General features: G+C 46.8%; 2 protein-coding genes and 2 pseudogenes across 2 annotated transcripts; 3 read left to right on the forward strand and 1 right to left on the reverse strand.

Annotated features, from left to right (window-relative positions):
- The first annotated feature begins 926 nt into the window (after positions 1-926).
- Positions 927-2,692, forward strand: LOC147974043 (uncharacterized; annotated as a pseudogene).
- Positions 2,693-3,803: 1,111 nt separating this feature from the next.
- LOC125506514 (cis-prenyltransferase 4, chloroplastic) lies at positions 3,804-5,270 on the forward strand. The gene is made up of 3 exons (XM_048671316.2): positions 3,804-4,250; positions 4,359-4,426; positions 4,638-5,270. Exons 1-3 carry the CDS (start codon positions 3,990-3,992, stop codon positions 5,107-5,109), a joined length of 801 nt encoding a protein of 266 aa, XP_048527273.1. The 5' UTR covers positions 3,804-3,989; the 3' UTR covers positions 5,110-5,270.
- A 609-nt stretch (positions 5,271-5,879) lies between these two features.
- Positions 5,880-8,265, reverse strand: LOC125506515 (protein trichome birefringence-like 19). The gene is made up of 2 exons (XM_048671317.2): positions 7,649-8,265; positions 5,880-7,063 (listed from the first exon to the last, which is right to left on the reverse strand). The coding sequence occupies exons 1-2, from the start codon at positions 8,129-8,131 to the stop codon at positions 6,296-6,298; spliced, it is 1,251 nt and encodes a 416-aa protein (XP_048527274.1). The 5' UTR covers positions 8,132-8,265; the 3' UTR covers positions 5,880-6,295.
- A 3,384-nt stretch (positions 8,266-11,649) lies between these two features.
- LOC147974044 (uncharacterized) lies at positions 11,650-12,804 on the forward strand (annotated as a pseudogene).
- Positions 12,805-24,757: the final 11,953 nt, after the last annotated feature.

Raw genomic sequence — 24,757 nt, forward strand, 5'->3', positions numbered from 1 at the left:
TGGGGGGCCGAATTTATGTTAATATGGTTAAGGTCCCACGGTCAAAGTCAGTGCATTATATAAGGGAGCAGATGCACGTAAACACGAGTCCATCACATTAGTCATCGTCTTCTCCCAGAATCGCTCCTTTTCCAATCAGGAGAGCGCGGCTCATTGACGTGAAGGCCTTGCCGTTTCTCCGGCGAAGTGCTGGAGACGCTGCTAGAATCCATCATCAACTTCAGACTCTAATTTCTCTACCGAGATGGCCTCTCCAAACGGAGGTATAATTATCTACTGTCCACTAAATTCCGCATCAGATCAAATTGTGTTCATGTGTATTAGATAAGATCCATTAGCACTTATATAATCTCAGCAATTAGTCTATCAGAGATGCTATATTTGATAATTTATGTGCTGATAAAGAACACTCTGATGCTGAAATGGAGGAGGAATATCGTATGCAATTAAAGAATTTGATTGCTCAAAAAAATTCTAATAGAGTTAACTCACCAATGATTAATTGTGTGAAGCACTCGGTTTCTGTTGGTCGTCCTTTGCATAGGGATAGGAAGAAAAGAGATACTTCGAATATTTTGCTTTCTCCTTATTTTGATCTATAATTTTTAGCAATGAAATGAGGTTTTTGGAATGTGAGAGGTTTGGGACAAGACCCTAAAAAAAGATATGTTAGGGAAATGATCATTGATCATAAGCTTGACTTCATTGGCGTTTTAGAAACTATCAAATAGAATTATTGTAAAAGTCAAAGACCTGTTCTATCAATTTTGTAAAAGAAAAAAGCTGGGAGATGGACATAATACTAGGTTCTGGGAAGATATTTGGGTACGCAGATGATAAAACCTGAAAAATGGCTTACACCAGATTATACTTTCTGTGCTTTGACCACAATATTACTGTGGCTGAAGCAGTAAAAAAAAGTTGGGATGGGTTTAGATTCAGAAGAATGTTGCATGGGGAAACTTTGGAACTGTGGAGAAATCTTAAACAAAGATGTGAAAGAGTTGAAATGGAAGCACGCGAAGGAAAATATGGGAGCAGCAACGGCTCGCTCCCCCGACCCCGACCCTACGCCCCTCCACCAGCCCTCACTGGCAGCGGCCACCCTCTCAGCGCCTCGCGTACTCCCTCGCCCACGGCCGCGGCTCCCTGCCTGGAGAATGGAGATCAGAGGGAGGTCCAGATCAACCGCTCGCGCTGCTCCAAGGCTGCGTCGACGACCACTCCGGCTCCGCCGCCCGCCGCCCCCGCCTCCATTGTCGGCTCCGTCTCCACTGAGCCGTCGGAGCCTCGGGCGTCCCCCAAAGTTGGGCTCCCCCAGCTCGATCCAGATCAGGCGGGTCTGGATTCCGTCTCTCTGTCGCCTCTGGCTGACCGGAGCCCTGCTCCTGCAGATGTGACGGAGGTTCTGCTTGGGGCCAAGAGTGGTTGCACAGCCGTTCTTGGTGAGAAGGAGGTGGAGTTGGCTCTGCTGTTGCATCCGGCGGCCACACATGGCGTCATCCCCTGTGTGCAGATCCTGCCTTGCCCCGATGTTGGGGATGGGGCCGAAGTTGTTGCCTTGGTTATGCGGTCGCCGCCGGGTGAAGATGCTGAGTTCGTGCCGTGCACGCCGCTGACCATCGCCGAAGGCCACACTTCCGGCGCTGCAATGATGGGGGAGCTGGCGCCGCTGGCGACGAATGCTGCTGTGGATTGTGTGTCATCAGCTTCTTGCTTTTCCGTGCCGTCTTCTTGTGATACAGTGCAGGCCGTGGATGCTCAGCCTGGGGAAGGTCCTTGGATTTTCGTAGGACGAAAGGGTCGTCCCCGTGGCGATGTGCGTTGTGACCATGCTTCTCAATCTGCAAAGCTTGTGCAAGCTGCGGCCTTCAGACGGAGAACCTATGGTCGATGTTTCCGCTGCTTGGCTCCGGACCACAAGGCCGCCTTCTGCCGCGACCCGATTCGATGCCTCACATGTCTCCGCTCTGGGCACCGTGAGAGGGATTGTTGCCTTCGCCTCTCCTCCGTCAGAGCTCCTCGCCGTTGTGCGCGTGCCTTTCCAGCTCCGCCATGTCCGTCCTCTGATAGCCGCTCTTGGGCTTCCGTTGTTGCTCCTGTAGTGCATGCTGAAGTTCTCGAGTCTATGAGGTTTTCTGAAGCTTCTAGTGGAGGTAGTTCTGATCATGAGGTTGTGGCAAAATCTTCTGAATCCTTGCTTGCCTCGAGTGGTTCTGATCCTCAGGTCATGATGGAGCTGGCGCTCCGTCCATTGCATAAGCTTGAGGACTCTTTGTGCTTGTGGTTGGCACGTGCAACCAGCTTACTGGAGCGGGCGGAGGCATCAGTTGGTCTGTAGGGGTCGTTGCCGATGACGCAGGCGGCGCTGGTGGCAAACCACAGGGACCAAGGTACTGAGGACATTGGCAACACCATGCAGCCGCTGACCTTGGGGTTAGTTGCCCCGGTGGTGGCCACTGAGATCAGCCTAGCTAGTTCTATCTCCGATGAAGTACAGGCTGTTGCAAAAGGCTGCGCTTTCGCGATTGATGAAGGTGACACTTTGCATGACTTAACCGAGCTGATCAAATGCCTCATTGCCATGCCTGTGATCACCCAGGGATTGATTCGCCTTGTCAAAGCGGAGCAGACCAAACATGCCAACCAGGTGGTATGTGCCGTCGTGAGGGTCAACTCTGCAACATGTTAGTCGCCGCTTTGTTTCCTCTTCTACGGTGTTTTTTATTTTGGGAGTAGTTTGCATGAGGTTTCGTGGGTTGGCTTGTTGCGAGGCGTCATCCGTGGTGTCGGGCGTTAGGTGTTTGAGTTCTAGTGTGGGCTTGGCCCTCGATGTATCGGTTTTCGCTCAGTTTTCCAGTAATTAACTGGGCAGCTATCTTCTTCTTAATTAATGAAAAAGGCTTTTGCCTCTGTTTCGAAAAAAGAGAGAGTTGAAATGGGGTCTCTGGCAAAGATAAACCATTGCTCTTTTTTTACCTTGTCACTTGCTTCTGCCACGAGTTCACGTGTCATCATGTCCCCACCACCACGAGATTATACATTATGAAAATTGGAATGCTACCGTGCCATATGCGGAAAGATCTTGGCTTGATTCTGTAGGTCTTAGGGTTCTTATTAAGCTTAATTGAGCCCTATGGAGTGACATAGCTCATATGCCAACGAAGAAGCTATGGCCAAGATTGCAGTAATGTAAACAGATTGGAGGAGCATGTTCCAAGTTAACATGTAATTAGAATCCCTATACCTTGGGTGCTTGGGGCTTTTCGTTTTGACCCAACCACTTGCTTTTGTCACGAATTTACACAGTAGAAAGAGCATTCACTGGCACGAGTTTACACATTATGCCCTATGGCGACTTCTTCAATCTCAAGGTCCATAAGCTCAGAATCTCAAATGTGCTTATAAAGGTAGGATGTGCCTGCATACGTTCATAGAGAGAAGTATATGTGCGTACATATAAGCATCTGCACCTATACCGTGTTTCGTTTAAAACTCCACTGATTGAAACGATCGAGGATCTGCAGCAAAGAATCCTGCCACACGCAGAAAAATCGATTGATAAAACAGAGTTCGATGCGGTCGAGCCTGGAGTCATGCAGACAAGCAACATGGCATGTTCAGAAAGATTCTCTAGGCCTTAGGGCTTTTACCTTGATTGGGTCACTGAGATGCTGATTAGAGAAACTTTACAAGCAATGAGAATCTATAGCCCTCGATCGGGGCTCCTTCTTTGACCTTGAACTTGCTTCTGCACTTTACGCATTACGATATCTCTACTTCCAAGAGTTTACATGTGATCAAAGTGTCGACGAGGCAGGCCAAAGATCTTGGCTTGATTCTCTGGCTCTTAGGTTTATTTTCCACCTTAATTTGGGCCAAGGGGATACAGATTAGAGGAGCACGGAGAAGAGTACTACGAGGAGAGAGCACCGCCCCCATTCCACGTTGCCGCTCCGAACCACCCTGAAACAAGGCAGCGCTCTACTATGCCGCTCTCCAACTCTACATCCGCGCCGGCGGCCGAGGTGCTCCTCCCAGAAGGGCTCCGGTCGGAGTCGCTGCCGCGGCACGTGGCGCTGGTGATGGACGGGAACTCTCGGTGGGCGGCAGCGCGGGGCCTGCCACCGACAGACGGGCACGAGCACGGGATGCGCGCGCTGATGAGGACGGTGCGGCTCTGCCGCGCCTGGGGCATCCGCGTCGTCACCGCCTTCGGCTTCTCGCTCGAGAACTGGAATCGACCAAAGGCCCGCACCTATAATACCTTGTCATTCCTCGATCGTGCGCGCCCGCCATGCATGCATGTACATACATAGCTCTTGATTGATGGTGGTGTTCTTTCATGGCATTTGCAGGCGGAGGTTGACTTCTTGATGGCCTTGATCGAGAGGTTTATCAACGACAACCTCGCCGAGTTCATGAGGTACGGTACTACATATGACTACTTCAGTACTTGTGCAAATTAATTAGTTCATATTCCCTCTGTAACTTGATTTATTTAAGACGTTTTTTGACACTGTCATAGACTCTAAAGATGTCACTGAGTATAAAAAGTTGCAGAGGTAGTATTAATTTTGGACCGATCACAAGGAGAAGAGATCGATCGATTATATTTCTGTGTTACTCTGTTGCAGGGAAGGGACCCGTCTACGTATAATTGGTGACCGCTCAAGGCTGCCAATCTCTGTGCAGAAGACCGCACGAGATGCCGAGGAGGCAACAAGGAACAACTCGCGTCTCGATCTAGTCCTAGCCATCAGCTACAGCGGGCGGATGGACATTGTGCAAGCATGCCGTAAGCTCGCCCAAAAGGTGGACGCCAAGCTGCTCAGGCCGGAGGACATCGATGAGTCGATGTTCGCCGACGAGCTCCAGACCAGCTGTGCGGCAGACGAATCCTCCTCCTCTTGCCCGGACCTGCTCATCAGGACCAGCGGCGAGCTGAGGCTCAGCAACTTCCTGCTGTGGCAGTCGGCTTACTCTGAGCTCTTCTTCACCGACACGCTCTGGCCTGATTTCGGGGAGGCCCAATATCTCCAGGCATTGACGGCCTTCCAGAGCAGAGATAGGCGCTTTGGTGCAAGAAAACATAATGCAGCGCTATAAATAAACGGTGCGCGCACGTGACCCGATGCTCGATCATGCTCTATCTATCTGTATCTGGCTTTATAATCAGTTTTTATTACCTTCAAATAAAGTGTTTTCCTCACGTACGGTGAGTGGTGTACTACAGCAGAGGCTACTAAAACTTCTCTCCCGTGATTTTACTATATGCTCATTGTAATCGATATAGTTTAGCATTCATGCCGAATGGTCTCTAGGCTTTTTTTTGGGGGGAGGGGGGGTCTCTATGCTATATGTTCAATCTATTAAAATAATTGGATCATATTTTGCAAGTTACTACAAAAATGTTCCATCTCACATCTCATGTTTTTCAAAAAAGATTGCTATATCATACCAGCAAAAATGATTAGTATTAAAAAAATCACCACTTATTTATTTTCTTAAAATTTTTAAATCTATGGAAAGAAACTACATGTGTTTCACAAAAATTGAGACCATTGAATATCTAACTCCATAGTTCATGTTTGAAAAGATGTTAATGTATTACCCATAGAAGAAAGTTAAGAAACCACGGCGAGGAAGAAGGACGGATCTTGTTGCCAACTGAATTTTAGGGTCAAGACTCATCGTTCTGTGTTTATTTATTTTCCTAATTTTCTGAATTGACTGATGGCAAAGATGAATATTACAACTTCAGTTAAGGCTATGCGCTGCGGTGATTGGGATGCCCCCTTTTCCACATCTCTACTTCTGCCTAGTGTTTGCAGCTTTTCTTAATAAACAAAGTATAAACATAGAAGCCCAAAAATAAGTACATACACTAAATCTTATGAAAGCACACACACCATATCCCTGTGAGCATCTATGAAAGACCAAACCAACAGGTCTTGATATTAACGAATCACTGCAGACCACGTCATCGACGGAAACATAGCCTTCCATTGGAATAATATTTCATCTTTATAAGATATCAAAACGTCAAAAATTATGATTTGATTTCTGTGGGTCCTTCCAACCATTCAATCATATGTTGGTTTTCCCTCTCTTCTGGTTGTAAGTTACTCCCTCCGTTCGGAATTACTTGTCGTAGAAATGGATGTATCCAGATGTATTTTAGTTCTAGATACATCCATATCCGAGACAAGTAATTCCGAACGGAGGGAGTACAACATACAAGCCCAATACAAATGGGTTTTATTACCATTTAATTATAATCATCGAAGTGCAGTCACTCGTTGAGCAGCATATGGAGCAGCATGTCGTTCCATGTATCAATGGCCCCCGGAAGGCACCAGTGCACGCAGTCGCTGTACACCTGGTTTTTCATGAGCGGGTCGGGCGTCCAGGCGCGGTACTTGCTGGGATGCGCGTCCGCGCGCAGGATCATCGCCTCCGTCGTGTCCATGAGCATCACCCTCACCCCGCCGGCCGCCGCCCTCTCCGCCGCCGCAAACTCCTCCACCTGCAGCGCGCGGAAGTCGAGCTCGAAGCCCTCGACCATCTTCTCCCCGCGTCGGTGCGGCGCCCTCCGAAGGCAGTTGCCGTCCTTGTTCCACTCCCCGCCCTCATAGTGCGACGGGTCGACGGTGCGCAGCAGCACCGTGCCGCGGAACCGGCCGTCGGCGCCGGAGAGCGCCCGCAACGCGGCCCGCGTGGCCATGCGCAGCGCGTACCGCATTGTCAGGTCCGTCACGTTGGGCCGCTGGCAGTAGTGGCACCCGACGAGCTGCTCGGCCTCGTACAGCATGGACGGGCGGTAGAACCAGCTCGACGCCGACACCACCACGTAGTCGAGCTCCGCCACATGCGTCGCCCACACCTCCTCCGGCTCGTCCAGGTAGAGGTTCCAGAGGCCCGTGTGCGTCGGCCCGTCGTCGTCGATCATCTCGTGCCGGACAAGGTATGGCACCCAGAAGCTGGCCACCGTGAAGTTGTACTCCCTGTAGTAGTACACCGTGTGCTTCTTTCTCGGCCAGCTTGTGATAGGCGTCGCGACCTGCATGCGTGCATGTACTGGATCATCAGTACATTAAAATATTTCTAGACAATTAGCCGTACATTGCAACGGAAAGATAAATATTTTAATAGGTTGTATTAGTCAGTGATTTATCTGTCCATATAATTTGATTGTGTAAAAAGAGATTTTATGTGGTAAACACTTGTGTGATGTTTTTGGGGGAATAACATTTTTCGGTAACTCTTATTTGTTTGGCAAAAAAACATAATTTTATTTGATAAATAAAAGAGTGATGTGCCAATTGGTTTTCAAGAAAAACGATAAAAACACAAAGATGAATGAAAAACAAAATCAAGAATGGGGAGGGGGGCGAGAAGGTAGAACACATTTTTTTCTGTCATGTTTTGTACTATAAGACAATTTTAGCTTTAGAGGATGGCAAATTCATTACAACAACATTCCAATTATATTATTTTTTACGCATGATAATTCTGGGCGTTTACCTGAAAATCTAAAAAGTCTGACATCAGTTTTTTTTAACATTATTATGATGTTTTCTTTACTCCTGATGGAAAGAAAAAGGAAGAAGATTAAGAGAGAGTGAAGATTGGAAGGAGTACGAACTCTGGTGAGGAGGCAGATGAGAGAGTCCTTGTGGTTCCTGGCCAGCGAGTCCCCGACGAAGGCGATGGTCTTGCCCCTCATCATGGCCAGGAAGCGGAGGGGGTCGAAGCGGGGCAGGTCGCAGCCGTCGCCGGCGGGCTGCCACCGCCACTGGAGGAAGCCCAGGTCCGGCCTGCCGAACCTCATGCAGTCGTAGTGCTCGTCGATGATCCCCGGGGGGCAGGTGTCGTTGGTGTAGTAGGGCGCGTCCAGGTCCGGCACCCAGTCGCCCCGGAAAATGTCACAGCCCTCGCCTCGCCGGGCTGACGTGTGAGACTGAGAACCAAGCGGCCGCCGGTCAGCTGGGATCGTCGTCGTGGTCAGCATGTTGAAAGCCGCGAGAAGAGCTGCAACGAGCGTGAGGGACACGACGGCGACGACGAAGAATCTGCTGCTGCTCCTCCCATGGCCATGGGGATGGCTGATGTGAAGAAGGTCCCTCATGGTTGCTGGATCTGACAAGTATTCGGCCGGTGTGCATCATCTTGAGTTCGATTTCTCAGTACATATAGCGAGCCATATGTGATGATCGATCATGTAGTTCCTGGTCAATTCCTGCATGAGAATGGCGCGTCAATTACTGGTGCCGGACTGCCGGTATGTGTGGTATATGTCATCATCAGATGATTTATATATATAGATCGAGGATGATTCGCTCACTAATCCTTCTCCATGCCAATATTAAATTGCAGCAATTCCGTGCCACTCTACTGTCAGCGGACGCGGTTTTTGATTTTGGGTGCGTGCGCCTACAGAGACGCTGACTCGTTCCAAAACAAGCCACTGAACGACGTTTGGCAAGATTAGCGCGGGCAAGGACCTTGTTATTGACACAGAAACACATGAATTTTCGGTGGACTCACAATAGTATTTTTTAAAAAGACTTATATTTAGGAACGGAGGGAGTGTTGACACCAGATTTCAAAGTAATAGATAGGTAGGTTGGTTATCATTCATAAAAATATTATAAGAACTTAAGAAACCATGTCTAAAAATTAAAGCTACAACCTGACGCCTCGATGGACGAGACCTCCTCTTGGGCGTCCTCTGCGTCCGTAAAGGGTAGCAGTACCCACGCACGCACCTCGTGGGCCGGCCCATATACCTGAGCGTTCTTTCCATCGCTCGTCCCCATGATTGCTCGATCCCCATGATCGTTAGTTCTTTTTATAATACAATTTTTGTTTATGGACTTTTATAACTACCAAACGTTCGGATTTTAGCAATAGGTAAGAACGATCCTTACTTCACTCTAATTATATAAGTGCATGTATTAGAATGATTAATTTTTCTTTCACAACACTCCTCTCTTTAATTAGATGCATATATGCACTAAAAGACAAAAAGCTGATGTCATCCTAGATTCTTTCTTTTTTTCAAACTTCAAAATGTTTTGTAGCTCAAACCGTCGTCCCGATTGAAAAACCGTCTTCATAAAAAAATCGTCTCAATGAGATCTTCGAAATTAGATCCTATGTTGATATGTTCTAATGACTATCTTTCGGACCAAAATTACCACATCTGGGCTATGTGAGTTATCACGTCTGTCATACATAAGTTACAGTTTCATTTACATAAACGTTTCGGGGGTATGTTTTCAACAAACTTTTTGACCCAACAAACTTTTATCCCAAGGGTCAAAAAGTGATTATAATGTTTGTAGTGAGTTATCAGCTTTGTTGTGTATATTACCATGTTGCACAAAAGTTATCGGGGTATCTTTTTCAACAATTTTCATTCCCTTGGTCAGAAAATTACCGCGATATTTGCATATAAGTTATCAACTCTCATGTGCATGTATTATCACGTTGTTTACACATGAGTTATTGGGAGGTATTTTTTAACAACATATTAACATGTTATCAGCTCATGTTATTTACATGAGAAGTTATCGGTGGTATGTTTTTAACAGTTTTTTTTTACGTCAAAGTTATCTTGATATTTGTACCTAAGTTATCAGAATCGGGAGCCTATATTATCATGCTATTTACATAAAAAGTTATCAGAGTATATTTTCAACAACTTTTTTTCATGAGTCAAAGTTATCGTGGTGTTTGTACCTAAGTTATCAGGTCCGGGAGCCTATATTATCATGTTATTTACACAGATGTTACCGGAGTATGTTTTCAATAACTTTTTTTTACGGGTCAAAGTTATCGCGGTGTTTATACCTAAGTTATCAAGACCGGGAGTATATATTATCATGCTATTTACAAAGAAGTTATCGGTTATATGTTTTCAACAACTTCTATCGATGGGTCAAAGTTAGCGTGGTGTTTGTACATAAGTTATCACGTTCAGGAGCCTATATTATCATGCTATTTACACAAAAAATTACCGGTGATATGTTTTTACATCTTTTTTTCCAGGGTCAAAGTTCTATTGGTGCTTGTACCTAAGTTATCAGGTGTGCAACGTCTATGTTACCATGCGATTTGCAAAAAAGTTACCAGGGGTATTTTTCAACAACTTATTCCCCGGATTAAAATTACCCCTCCGTGTTTGTATGCAAGTTATCAGCTCTTTGGTTCTTAAATTATCGTGCTATTTACATAGAAGTTATCGGGGTGGTTCGGATTTTAGCATTTTCATAAATATAATAGGACATCTACTTGACACAAACTGCATCTACTGTCTCTCCGATTTATCTCTTGAAATAGAATTTAACTTTTAGTTGACCCAAGCTGCAATTCATAAAGAGAAAAATGGAACCACGAAAGTCTGAATTTTCTGAAAACTAAAGTAGACCTTGGCCTCGTACACTTTCTTCAGAAAAAAGAACGCTGAAAAACTGAATTTTCAGAATTCGAACGATGCACTTGTACTCGAGCACGTGTCTACTTGTTGCCGCTGCTCAATTGGTACTCTAATTGGATCGATGCACACTGAATTCGTACTCTAACTGAGCACCGGATAGTTGCTGCTGTCGTTGCTAACTTGCAAAGTGCAGATTCTTCCACTCCCGTTGCTAACTTGCAAAGTGCGGATCCAGCCTGAGGTCAATGCAGCCGGCAGTGGTGGGCACCTGGGCTTTTCCCTCTCCCGTTTCTCTTCCTCTCACAGCCGAAGCTCGCCGAGCTCGGCCATGGCAGCTATGGTGCGGACGAAGCAGAACATCGCTTGGATGGAGACGAAATCGAGCCCGGGGAAGAGGGAAAATGATGAGGGGCTCGATTGGGGGCTATCGGGGTCGGAGGGAGGCGGCGGCCGCCGACGGTGCTCACGGGAGGGGCGACGGCGGGCGTTCCGGTCGCTCGTGGGAGCGCTTTCTTCTTCTCGTGCGTGATAGTCAAAGCATAGACCACTGCTCAGGTTGTTGACTGTTGACTTTTTCATAAAAGTTCACAAAAACTTCTAAATTCACGAAAAAAGTTCATTAGAAATAATTCATCAATTTTGAAAAAAGTTCACGAAATTTGGAAAAATTTCATCAATTTTGAATAAAAAGTTCAATGATTTAAAAACTAGTTCATCGATTTTAAAATAAGTTCACCAATGTTGAAAAAAGTTCATGGAATTTGAAAAAAAATCATCAAATTTGAAAATTAGTTCATCGAATTTGGAAAAAAATTCATCAAGTTTGAAAAAGTTCATAAGATTTGGATAAAAGTTCATCGAATTTGATAAAAGTTCATCAATTTTGAAGGACAAAGTTCATGAATTTGAAAAAAGTTCATCGAAATGGGGAAGAAGAGAAAGAAAAAAAGAAGAAAAAAATAACGAATAAAAGACACAAAAAGATGAAAGTTAGCACGTCTAGTTGGGATGACAGGACAGTCAACAGTACTAGTCACAAGGCGCCAGGCGCCAGACGCCGTACTAGTTACTGGGTATTCAGTAAGAGCTACGTTTTCCAGCGGAAAACCCGGACGCCCCCTAGGCGGCGATTAGGGTTTCTCGCGTGGACCTGCGGCGCTCGCCGATCGGATCGGCGGGGCGAGACCTGACCACAGGAGAGGACGATGGCTTCCAACGCTTCCTCATCGGCGAACAACGGATCTGGTGCTGTTGGCCCTTTGTCCCCAAATTCGGCAAGGGCTCGGCTGGCGGAGGCCCTAGGTAAGCTAGACATAACAGAAGAGGAGGCCACGCCATTGGTGATAGATGATTGGGAGGAGGGCAAACAGCAGAAGTGGATGATCGCCGGGAAGGTGCTGAACCGCAACAGTCTGCATATCCAAACCATCACCAACGCTCTTCGTCCCGCCTGGGGTAACCCTAAAGGTTTAGTTTTCCGATCTGTTGGAATCAACATGTTTGTGGCGGAGTTCGCTACCCAGAGAGACTATGATGGCATCTGGGAAGGTTCCCCGTGGCACATCAGCAAGCACGCCGTGATCCTAATGGAGTTTGATGACTGCACGAGGCCGACTGAACTGAAATTCGATCGGCTACAAGTTTGGGCTAGGGTTGTGAACCTCCCTTACAATCTTCGGAACGACTCATGGGGATCGGCGATTGCAAAACAGATAGACAAGCTAGCAACTCAAGTGCAGTTTGATCATGTTGGGGGCTTTCTCAGAGCCCGTGTTACACTCGATGTCAGCAAGCCCTTGAGGCGCTGGATCCTGATAGAATCTGCCAGGCGCAAAAGGACAGATGCATACGATATCCAGTACGAGAACATCCCTCACTTCTGCTTCTCGTGCGGTCGTCTTGGGCATAGTGACCTCTTCTGCCCTACCCCGGGGACCCGCGATGCCAATGGAGATCTGCCATTCAGCACGGGTCTTCGGCCTCATGAGGACTGGAAGAAAGCGAGCTCTAGCTAGGGCTCCAACAGGGAGCAAGACACTGCTCGAAGCTCAACTACTAAACAGCCCAGCAAGGCGAAGGAGCAAACCAATGAGGTCAACTCCCCGGCCAAAAACAGAAACAAACGCAAAGGGGGAGATGGCACGAAGCAAGTATACAGGAGGATCGAAACCAATCCAGTAATCGCACCTGTTGAGGAGAGTAACAATCAGCTAATGATTTCTGGTGGCCAGGTGGCGGGGACTACCGAGGCCGAGGAGGAAGATGGATCAGCTGAAAGAGAACGCAAAAAGAAAAGGCCAACACCTGAAAATTCTGGGACCTCGGCAGCGGCAGCCTCGCAGCCCTGCCCGTCCCAATGAATTGCATAAGCTGGAACTGTCGAGGGCTTGGGAACCCCGAGACAGTTCGCGAGCTTCGCAAAATTGTGAAGCAAGAAGGTCCCGCCCTTCTCTTTGTTATGGAAACGAAGATTAAGGGTAAACGGGTGGAGAACATGAAATCCGTGCTAGGATTTCAAGGTTGTTTTGCAGTAGATAGCACTGGTTTAAGCAGTGGCATTGGCTTTTTTTGGACAGATGAAGTGAATGTTGAACTGAAAAACTACAGCCGAGCGCACATTGATGTAAAAGTCAGGAGGAAAGATGACCAAAACTCTTGGCGTTTTACAGGTTTTTACGGAGAACCCCGGACAGGGAACATGCACCATAGTTGGGAGTTCTTGCGTACTTTGCATGGCATTCAGCACGAAGGATGGATTTGCATGGGCGACTTCAATTAGACAATGTATGCTGAGGAGCACTTTAGTGTGCATGAGCGACCAGCATGGCAGATGTAGGCCTTCCGTGAGGTTATAGATGCTTGTTCCTTCCAAGATGTAGGTTGGAGAGGAGTTCCCTTTACATGGGATAATAAACAGCAGGGCGACTCGAATGTAAAAGCTCGACTCGATCGAGCACTAGCTAATAATGAATTCTTACAACTTTTTGAGTACACCACTGTCAAACACATTAGTTCAATTGCCTCTGATCATTGCTACGTGTTGGCAGAATTAAGAAGCGATCATCCGAACAGGTGGCCTGCTGCGCAACGCCCCTTTCGCTGTGAAAATGTTTGGCAGACCCATGAGGACTATGACAAACTTGTTATGGACCTTTGGCAATCTGGGGCTGGCCAAGGAGGACTGAAAGGAGTAGTGGATGCTCTCAACTCGGTACAGTCCCGTCTCGGCTCCTGGGAAGAGCACGAGTTTGGCAACATGGCAAAAAAGGTACGCAAACTGCAGAAATCTTTGGAACGACTGCGAACGGCGTCTGTTGGCAGGGGCCCAACAGCAGAAGAACTCTCTATAGCTTCATAGCTACGAGAAGCATTGCGACAGGAAGAAATCTGGATCAAACAAAGATCCAGAGTACAAACAGTTTGAGTGTTGGAAATATGCCCTAGAGGCAATAATAAAAGCATTATTATTATATTTCCTTGTTCATGATAATTGTCTTTTATTCATGCTATAATTGTGTTATCTGGAAATCGTAATACATGTGTGAATAATAGACACCAACATGTCCCTAGTAAGCCTCTAGTTGACTAGCTCGTTGATCAACAGATAGTCATGGTTTCCTGACGATGGACATTGGATGTCATTGATAACGGGATCACATCATTAGAAGAATGATGTGATGGACAAGACCCAATCCTAAACATAGCATAAGATCGTATAGTTCGTTTGCTAGAGTTTTCCAATGTCAAGTATCTTTTCCTTAGACCATGAGATCGTGTAACTCCCGGATACCGTAGGAGTGCTTTGGGTGTACCAAACGTCACAACGTAACTAGGTGACTATAAAGGTATACTACGGGTATCTCCGAAAGTGTCTGTTGGGTTGACACGGATCAAGACTGGGATTTGTCACTCCGTATGACGGAGAGGTATCACTGGGCCCACTCGGTAATGCATCATCATAATGAGCTCAAAGTGACCAAGTGTCTGGTCACGGGATCATGCATTGCGGTACGAGTAAAGTGACTTGCTGGTAACGAGATTGAACAAGGTATTGGGATACCGACGATCGGATCTCGGGCAAGTAACATACCGATTGACAAAGGGAATTGTATACGGGGTTGCTTGAATCCTCGACATCGTGGTTCATCCGATGAGATCATCGAGGAACATGTGGGAGCCAACATGGGTATCCAGATCCCTCTGTTGGTTATTGACCGGAGAGTGATCTCGGTCATGTCTACATGTCTCCCGAACCCGTAGGGTCTACACACATAAGGTTCGGTGACGCTAGGGTTGTAGGGATATGTATATGCAGTAACCCGAATGTTTTTCAGAGTACCGGATGAGATCCCGGACGTCACGAGGAGTTCCGGAATGGTCCGGAGGTAAAGAATTATATATATGAAGTGCTATTTCGGGCATCGGGACAAGTTTCGGGGTCACCGGTATTGTACCGGGACCACCAGAAGGGTCTCGGGGGTCCACCGGGTGGGGCCACCTGCCCCGGGGGGCCACATGGGCTGTAGGGGGTGCGTCTTGGCCCATATGGGCCAAGGGCACCAGCCCTAAGAGGCCCATGCACCTAGGGTTCAAGGAAGGGAAGAGTCCCAAAAGGGGAAGGCACCTCCTAGGTGCCTTGGGGAGGAGGGATTCCTCCCTTGGCCGCCGCCCCCCTAGGAGATTGGATCTCCTAGGGCCGGTGCCCCCCCTAGGCTCCCTATATATAGTGGGGGAAGGAGGGCCTCTCAATCCACGCCTTTGGTGCCTCCTTCTCCCTCTCCAACACATCCTCCTCCTCCATAGTGCTTGGCGAAGCCCTGCCGGAGTACTGCAGCTCCATCACCACCACGCCGTCATGCTGCTGCTGGAGCCATCTCCCTCAACCTCTCCTCCCCCCTTGCTGGATCAAGAAGAAGGAGACGTTACGCTGACCGTACGTGTGTTGAACGCAGAGGTGCCGTCCGTTCAGTGCTAGGATCTCCGATGATTTGGATCACGTTGAGTACGACTTCCTCATCCCCGTTCTTTGAACGCTTCCGCGCGTGATCTACAAAGGTATGTAGATGCAATCCAATCACTCGTTGCTAGATGAACTCATAGATGGATCTTGGTGAAACCGTAGGAAAATTTTTGTTTTCTGCAACGTTCCCCAACAGTGGCATCATGAGCTAGGTCTATGCGTAGTTCTCTTGCACGAGTAGAACACAATTTGTTGTGGGCATTGATGTTATCAACTTTCTTGCTGCTACTAGTCTTATCTTGCTTCAACGGTATTGTGGGATGAAGCGGCCCGGACCAACCTTACACGTACGCTTACGTGAGACCGGTTCCACCGAGTAACATGCACAAGTTGCATAAGATGGCTGGCGGGTGTCTGTCTCTCCCACTTTAGTTGGAGCGGATTCGATGAAAAGGGTCCTTATAAAGGGTAAATAGAAGTTGACAAATCACGTTGTGGCTTTCACGTAGGTAAGAAAACGTTCTTGCTAGAACCCTACTTCAGCCACGTAAAACTTGCAACAACAATTAGAGGACGTCTAACTTGTTTTTGCAGCAAGTGCTTTGTGATATGATATGGCCAAAGTTGTGATGAATGATGAATGATCTATATGTGATGTATGAGATGTTCATGCTATTGTAATAGGAATCACGACTTGCATGTCGATGAGTATGACAACCGGCAGGAGCCATAGGAGTTGTCTATATTTTTTGTATGACCTGCGTGTCATTGAGAAACGCCATGTAAATTACTTTACTTTATTGCTAAACGCGTTAGCCATAGTAGTAGAAGTAATAGTTGGCGAGCAACTTCATGGAGACACGATGATGGAGATCATGATGATGGAGATCATGGTGTCATGCTGGTGACAAGATGATCATGGAGCCCCAAGATGGAGATCAAAGGAGCTATGTGATATTGGCCATATCATGTCACTATTATTATTTGATTGCATGTGATGTTTATCATATTTATGCATCTTGTTTACTTAGAACGACGGTAGTAAATAAGATGATCCCTCATAATAATTTCAAGAAAGTGTTCCCCCTAACTGTGCACCGTTGCGACAGTTCGTTGTTTCGAAGCACCACGTGATGATCGGGTGTGATAGATTCTAATGTTCACATACAACGGGTGTAAGACAGATTTACACATGCAAACACTTAGGTTGACTTGACGAGCCTAGCATGTACAGACATGGCCTCAGAACACAGAAGACCGAAAGGTCGAGCATGAGTCGTATAGAAGATACGATCAACATGAAGATGTTCACCGACGTTGACTAGTCCATCTCACGTGATGATCGGACACGGCCTAGTTAACTCGGATCATGTTATACTTAGATGACTGGAGGGATGTCTATCTGAGTGGGAGTTCATTATAATTTGATTAGATGAACTTAATTATCATGAACTTAGTCTAAAAATTTTCAATATGTCTTGTAGATCAAATGGCCAACGTAGTCCTCAACTTCAACGCGTTCCTAGAGAAAACCAAGCTGAAAGACGATGGCAGCAACTACACGGACTGGGTCCGGAACCTGAGGATCATCCTCATAGCTGCCAAGAAAGATTATGTCCTACAAGCACCGCTAGGTGACGCACCTGTTCTCCCTGCAGAACAAGACGTTATGAACGCTTGGCAGGCACGTACCGATGACTACTCCCTCGTTCAGTGCGGCATGCTTTACAGCTTAGAGCCGGGGCTCCAAAAGCGTTTTGAGAGACATGGAGCATATGAGATGTTCGAAGAGTTGAAAATGGTTTTCCAAGCTCATGCCCGGGTCGAGAGATATCAAGTCTCCGACAAGTTCTTCATCTGTAAGATGGAGGAAAACAGTTCTGTCAGTGAGCACATACTCACTATGTCTGGGTTGCATAACCGCTTGACTCAGCTGGGAGTTAATCTCCCGGATGACGCGGTCATTGACAGAATCCTTCAGTCGCTTCCACCGAGCTACAAGAGCTTTGTGATGAACTTCAATATGCAGGGGATGGAAAAGACCATTCCTGAAGTATTTGCAATGCTGAAATCAGCAGAGGTAGACGTCAAAAAGGAACATCAAGTGTTGATGGTGAATAAAACCACTAAGTTCAAAAAGGGCAAGGGTAAGAAGAACTTCAAGAAGGACGGCAAGGGAGTTGCCGCGCCTGGCAAGCAAGCTGCCGGGAAGAAGCCAAAGAATGGACCCAAGCCCGAGACTGAGTGCTTTTATTGCAAGGAAAGTGGTCACTGGAAGCGGAACTGCCCCAAATACTTAGCGGATAAGAAGGCCGGCAAAACGAAAGGTATATGTGATATACATGTAATTGATGTGTACCTTACCAGTACTCGTAGTAGCTCCTGGGTATTTGATACCGGTGCAGTTTCTCACATTTGTAACTCAAAGCAGGAGCTGCGGAATAAGTGGAGACTGGCGAAGGACGAGGTGACGATGCGCTTCGGGAATGGTTCCAAGGTCGATGTTATCGCCGTCGGCACGCTACCTCTACATTTACCTACGGGATTAGTTTTGAATCTCAATAATTGTTATTTAGTGCCAAGTTTGAGCATGAACATTGTATCAGGATCTCGTTTAATACGAGATGGCTACTCATTTAAATCCGAGAATAATGGTTGTTCTATTTATATGAGAGATATGTTTTATGGTCATGCTCCGATGGTGAATGGTTTATTCTTAATGAATCTCGAGCGTAATGCTACACATGTTCATAGTGTGAGTACTAAAAAATGTAAGATTGATAATGATAGTCCCACATACTTGTGGCACTGCCGCCTTGGTCACATAGGTGTCAAACGCGTGAAGAAGCTCCATGCTGATGGACTTTTAGAGTCTCTTGATTACGAATCATTTGACACGTGCGAACCATGCCTCATGGGTAAAATGACCAAGACTCCGTTCTCAGGAACAATGGAGCGAGCAACCAACTTATTGGAAATCATACATACTGATGTGTGCGGTCCAATGAGTGTTGAGGCTCTCGGTGGCTATCGTTATGTTCTCACCCTCACTGATGACTTGAGTAGATATGGGTATGTCTACTTAATGAAACACAATTCTGAGACCTTTGAAAAGTTCAAGGAATTTCAGAGTGAGGTTGAGAATCAACATGACAGGAAAATCAAGTTCCTGCGATCAGATCGTGGAGGAGAATACTTGAGTCACGAGTTTGGCACACACTTAAGAAAATATGGAATAGTTTCACAACTCACGCCGCCTGGAACACCTCAGCGTAATGGTGTGTCCGAACGTCGTAATCGCACTCTATTGGATATGGTGCGATCTATGATGTCTCTTACCGATTTACCGCTATCTTTTTGGGGCTATGCTTTAGAGACTGCCGCATTCACTTTAAATAGGGCTCCGTCGAAATCCGTTGAGACGACAGCGTATGAATTATGGTTTGGGAAGAAACCTAAGCTGTCGTTTCTAAAAGTTTGGGGATGCGATGCTTATGTCAAGAAACTTCAACCTGAAAAGCTCGAACCCAAGTCGGAAAAATGCGTCTTCATAGGATACCCTAAAGAAACTATTGGGTATACCTTCTACCTCAAATCCGAAGGCAAGATCTTTGTTGCCAAGAATGGATCCTTTCTAGAGAAGGAGTTTCTCTCGAAAGAAGTAAGTGGGAGGAAAGTAGAACTTGATGAAGTATTACCTCTTGAACCGGAAAATGGCGCAACTCAAGAAAATGTTTCTGAGGTGCCTGCACCGACTAGAGAGGAAGTTAATGATGATGATCAAGATACTTCTGATCAAGCTCCTACTGAAATTCGAAGGTCCACAAGGACACGTTCCGCACCAGATTGGTACGGCAACCCTGTCTTGGAAATCATGTTGTTAGACAACGGTGAACCTTCGAACTATGAAGAAGCGATGGCGGGCCCGGATTCCGACAAATGGCTAGAAGCCATGAAATCCGAGATAGGATCCATGTATGAAAACGAAGTATGGACTTTGACTAACTTGCCCGTTGAGCGGCGAGCCATAGAAAATAAATGGATATTTAAGAAGAAGACAGACGCGGATGGTAATGTGACCATCTATAAAGCTCGGCTTGTCGCTAAGGGTTATCGACAAGTTCAAGGGGTTGACTGCGATGAGACTTTCTCACCGGTAGCGAAGCTAAAGTCCGTCCGAATCATGTTAGCAATTGCCGCATTCTATGATTATGAGATATGGCAAATGGACGTCAAAATGGCATTCCTTAATGGTTTCCTTAAGGAAGAATTGTATATGATGCAGCCATAAGGTTTGTCGATCCTAAGAATGCTGACAAGGTGTGCAAGCTCTAACGCTCGATTTATGGGCTGGTGCAAGCATCTCGGAGTTGGAACATTCGCTTTGATGAGATGATCAAAGCGTTTGGGTTTACGCAGACTTATGGAGAAGCCTGTATTTACAAGAAAGTGAGTGGGAGCTCTGTAGCATTTCTCATATTATATGTAGATGACATACTTTTGATGGGAAATGATATAGAACTCTTGGACAGCATTAAGGCCTACTTGAATAAGAGTTTTTCAATGAAGGACCTTGGAGAAGCTGCATATATATTAGGCATCAAGATCTATAGAGATAGATCAAGACGCCTCATAGGTCTTTCACAAAGCACATACCTTGATAAGATATTGAAGAAGTTCAATATGGATCAGTCTAAGAAGGGGTTCTTGCCTGTGTTGCAAGGTGTGAAATTGAGCTCAGCTCAATGTCCGACCACGACAGAAGATATAGAAGAGATGAGTGTCATCCCCTATGCCTCAGCCATAGGTTCTATTATGTATGCCATGTTGTGTACCAGACCTGATGTAAACCTTGCCGTAAGTTTGGTAGGAAGGTACCAAGGTAATCCCGGCAAGGAACACTGGACAGCGGTCAAGAATATCCTGAAGTACCTGAAAAGGACTAAGGAAATGTTTCTCGTCTATGGAGGTGACGAAGAGCTCGTCGTAAAGGGTTACGTCGACGCTAGCTTCGACACAGATCTGGATGACTCAAAGTCACAAACCGGATACGTGTATATTTTGAATGGTGGGGCAGTAAGCTGGTGCAGTTGCAAGCAGAGCGTCGTGGCGGGATCTACATGTGAAGCGGAGTACATGGCAGCCTCGGAGGCAGCGCATGAAGCAATTTGGGTGAAGGAGTTCATCACCGACCTAGGAGTCATACCCAATGCGTCGGGGCCGATCAAGCTCTTCTGTGACAACACTGGAGCTATTGCACTTGCCAAGGAGCCCAGGTTTCACAAGAAGACAAGGCACATCAAGCGTCGCTTCAACTCCATTCGTGAAAATGTTCAAGATAGAGACATAGATATTTGTAAAGTACATACGGACCTGAATGTAGCAGATCCGTTGACTAAACCTCTCCCTAGAGCAAAACATGATCAACACCAGAATTCCATGGGTGTTCGATTCATCACAATGTAACTAGATTATTGACTCTAGTGCAAGTGGGAGACTGTTGGAAATATGCCCTAGAGGCAATAATAAAAGCATTATTATTATATTTCCTTGTTCATGATAATTGTCTTTTATTCATGCTATAATTGTGTTATCTGGAAATCGTAATACATGTGTGAATAATAGACACCAACATGTCCCTAGTAAGCCTCTAGTTGACTAGCTCGTTGATCAACAAATAGTCATGGTTTCCTGACGATGGACATTGGATGTCATTGATAACGGGATCACATCATTAGGAGAATGATGTGATGGACAAGACCCAATCCTAAACATAGCATAAGATCGTATAGTTCGTTTTCTAGAGTTTTCCAATGTCAAGTATCTTTTCCTTAGACCATGAGATCGTGTAACTCCCGGATACCGTAGGAGTGCTTTGGGTGTACCAAACGTCACAACGTAACTGGGTGACTATATACGGGTATCTCTGAAAGTGTCTGTTGGGTTGACACGGATCAAGACTGGGATTTGTCACTCTGTATGATGGAGAGGTATCACTGGGCCCACTCGGTAATGCATCATCATAATGAGCTCAAAGTGACCAAGTGTCTGGTCACGGGATCATGCATTGCGGTATGAGTAAAGTGACTTGCCGGTAACGAGATTGAACGAGGTATTGGGATACCGACGATCGGATCTCGGGCAAGTAACATACCGATTGACAAAGGGAATTGTATACGGGGTTGCTTGAATCCTCGACATCGTGGTTCATCCGATGAGATCATCGAGGAGCATGTGGGAGCCAACATGGGTATCCAGATCCCGCTGTTGGTTATTGACCGGAGAGCGATCTCGGTCATGTCTACATGTCTCCCGAACCCGTAGGGTCTACACACTTAAGGTTCGGTGACACTAGGGTTGTAGGGATATGTATATGCAGTAACCCGAATGTTGTTCGGAGTCCCGGATGAGATCCCGGATGTCACGAGGAGTTCCGGAATGGTCCGGAGGTAAAGAATTACATATAGGAAGTGCTATTTCAGGCATCGGGACAAGTTTCGGGGTCACCGGTATTGTACCGGGACCACCGGAAGGGTCCCGGGGGTCCACTTGGTGGGGCCACCTGCCCCGGGGGGCCACATGGGCTGTAGGGGGTGCGCCTTGGCCCATATGGGCCAAGGGCACCAGCCCCAAGAGGCCCATGCGCATAGGGTTCAAGAAAGGGAAGAGTCCCAAAAGGGGAAGGCACCTACTAGGTGCCTTGGGGAGGAGGGATTCCTCCCTTGGCCGCCGCCCCCCTAGGAGATTGGATCTCCTAGGGCCGGCGCCCCCCCTAGGCTCCCTATATATAGTGGGGGAAGGAGGGCCTCTCAATCCACGCCTTTGGTGCCTCCTTCTCCCTCTCCAACACATCCTCCTCCTCCATATAGTGCTTGGCGAAGCCCTGCCGGAGTACTGCAGCTCCATCACCACCACGCCGTCGTGCTGCTGCTAGAGCCATCTCCCTCAACCTCTCCTTCCCCCTTGCTGGATCAAGAAGAAGGAGACGTTATGCTGACCGTACGTGTGTTGAACACGGAGGTGCCGTCCGTTCGGCGCTAGGATCTCCGGTGATTTGGATCACGTCGAGTACGACTTCCTCATCCCCGTTCTTTGAACGCTTCCGCGCGTGATCTACAAAGGTATGTAGATTCAATCCAATCACTCGTTGCTAGATGAATTCATAGATGGATCTTGATGAAACCGTAGGAAAATTTTTGTTTTCTGCAACGTTCCCCAACATCGAGCCGGCGACAGGAACACAAAGGTTTTCCACGCCCGAGCGTCGCAACGGAAACGGATAAATCGGATCACCACCCTAGAAAGGGACGATGGCTATATATGTTCAGAGCATGATGAGGTGGCCGAGGAGATCCAAAATTTCTACATGAGCCTATATACCTCTCAAGGTTACAGCGACATGTCAGAACTATTACAGTTTGTCACACCGCGTGTATCGGCAGCAATGAACGAAAAACTGGAAAAAGAATACACTGCCGACGAGGTGCGGACAACCTTGTTTCAGATGGCCCCATCCAAGGCGCCGGGTGTAGATGGCTTCACTGCCGGATTCTTTCAAAGGCATTGGGACATTCTTGGCGACGACATAACAATAGCCATTCTGGAATTTCTGAATGGAGGTGAACTACCCGGGGGACTTAATGACACAGCCATAACTCTTATCCCTAAGGTGCGTAATCCTCAAAAAATTACACAATTTCGCCCGATAGCTCTCTGTCCAGTATTGTACAAAATAGCCGCAAAAGCAAACACCAACCGCATGAGGGATATGATGGATGAGGTTATAGGTGACGAGCAAAGTGCCTTCGTCCCGGGACGTCTCATCACTGACAACGTTCTGGTAGCATACGAAAGCATCCATGCAATGAAGAAGAAAAAGAAAGGAAAGAATTCTTCATGTGCTGTCAAGTTGGATATGCTCAAAGCTTTTGACAGGGTGGAGTGGCACTACCTGGAAGCTATGATGACCAAGCTTGGCTTTTGTGACAAGTTCGTCAGACTGGTCATGAAGTGTGTATCCTCTGTCCGCTTCTCTGTCAAAGTAAATGGAACACTTCTACCTTTTTTTCAGCCGACAAAGGGATTGCGCCAGGGGTGTCCAATGTCCCCCTTTCTATTCCTTATTTGTGCAGAAGGTTTCACTTCGTTAATGAACAATTTTGGTGGCCCTCATATTGATCGTGGGATTCGCATGAGTGTACGCTCACCATGGGTTAACCACCTATTGTTCGCAGATGACAGTCTCATCTTTCTCGGCGCTAACCTTGATAGTGCGCGAAGGTTGAATGAGATCCTACGGATCTATGCTCAATGCTCCGGGCAAGCTGTTAACAAAGCCAAGAGCTCAATCTACTTCAGCCCGAATGCATGTCAGCCTGTTCGTGAAATAGTAAAGTAAGAATTGGGAATTCTTTCTGAAGCTTTCACGGAAAGATACTTGGGCCTACCAACTGCGGTAGGACGCATAACCAGCGGCTCCTTCGACCACATTGGAGAAAGAAGCCGCGCTAGTATGCAAGGTTGGTCAGAGCGCTTCCTTGCATGTGCGGGACGTGAGGTACTGCTGAAGTCAGTCATTCAAGCCATCCCTACCTTCAGTATGTCCTGTTTCTTATTGTCGAAAAAAGTTCGCAAAGAACTCACATCTTCGATGGCAAAATATTGGTGGAGCAGCTCTATTGATAGGCGGTCCGTGCACTGGCTGTCATGGGAGAATTTGTCAACACCAAAGGTTCAAGGGGGCATGGGGTTCAGAGAGTTTGAAAAGTTTAATCTGGCGCTCCTGGGGAAACACGGCTGGCGACTCATAACCCATCCTAGGGCTGGAAAAAAAGCTCGAAGCTCGCGAGCTAAACGAGTAGCTCGTGACTCGGCTTGAATCGACTCGAACTCGAAGAATAACGAGTCGAGCCGAGCTTTAATTTAAGATCGTTTATTGACCAAGTTAAACGAGCCAATCTCACGAGCACTCGTGTAACTCGTTAGGCTCGGTACAAAAAATCAGCCACTTCCAATACAAAAAAAGATCAGCCACTTAGCACCCTATGTCCCAGATGCACAACACAAGGCCTAGCCGTTGAAGGCCCAGCCGCCTAGGAGACTCATGCATTACAAGGAAATTACTATTGTTTAGTGATATATATGTTTAATATATACATAATTATTTTTATAATATTTGAGGGTTTATGTTCATATCTTTAACGAGCTTAACAAGCTAAACGAGCCAGCTCGCGAGTTATACGAGTCGAGCCAATCTTGGATTTGAGATCGTTATAATAATGAGTCGAGTCGAGCTAGCTCGTTAACGAAACGAGCTCTAGCGAGTCGAGCCGAGCTAGCTTGACTCGGCTTGA

This window comes from Triticum urartu, chromosome 5A (genome assembly GCF_056163025.1).
Source record: "Triticum urartu cultivar PI428250 chromosome 5A, HENAU_Tu73, whole genome shotgun sequence".
Lineage (NCBI taxonomy): Eukaryota > Viridiplantae > Streptophyta > Magnoliopsida > Poales > Poaceae > Triticum > Triticum urartu.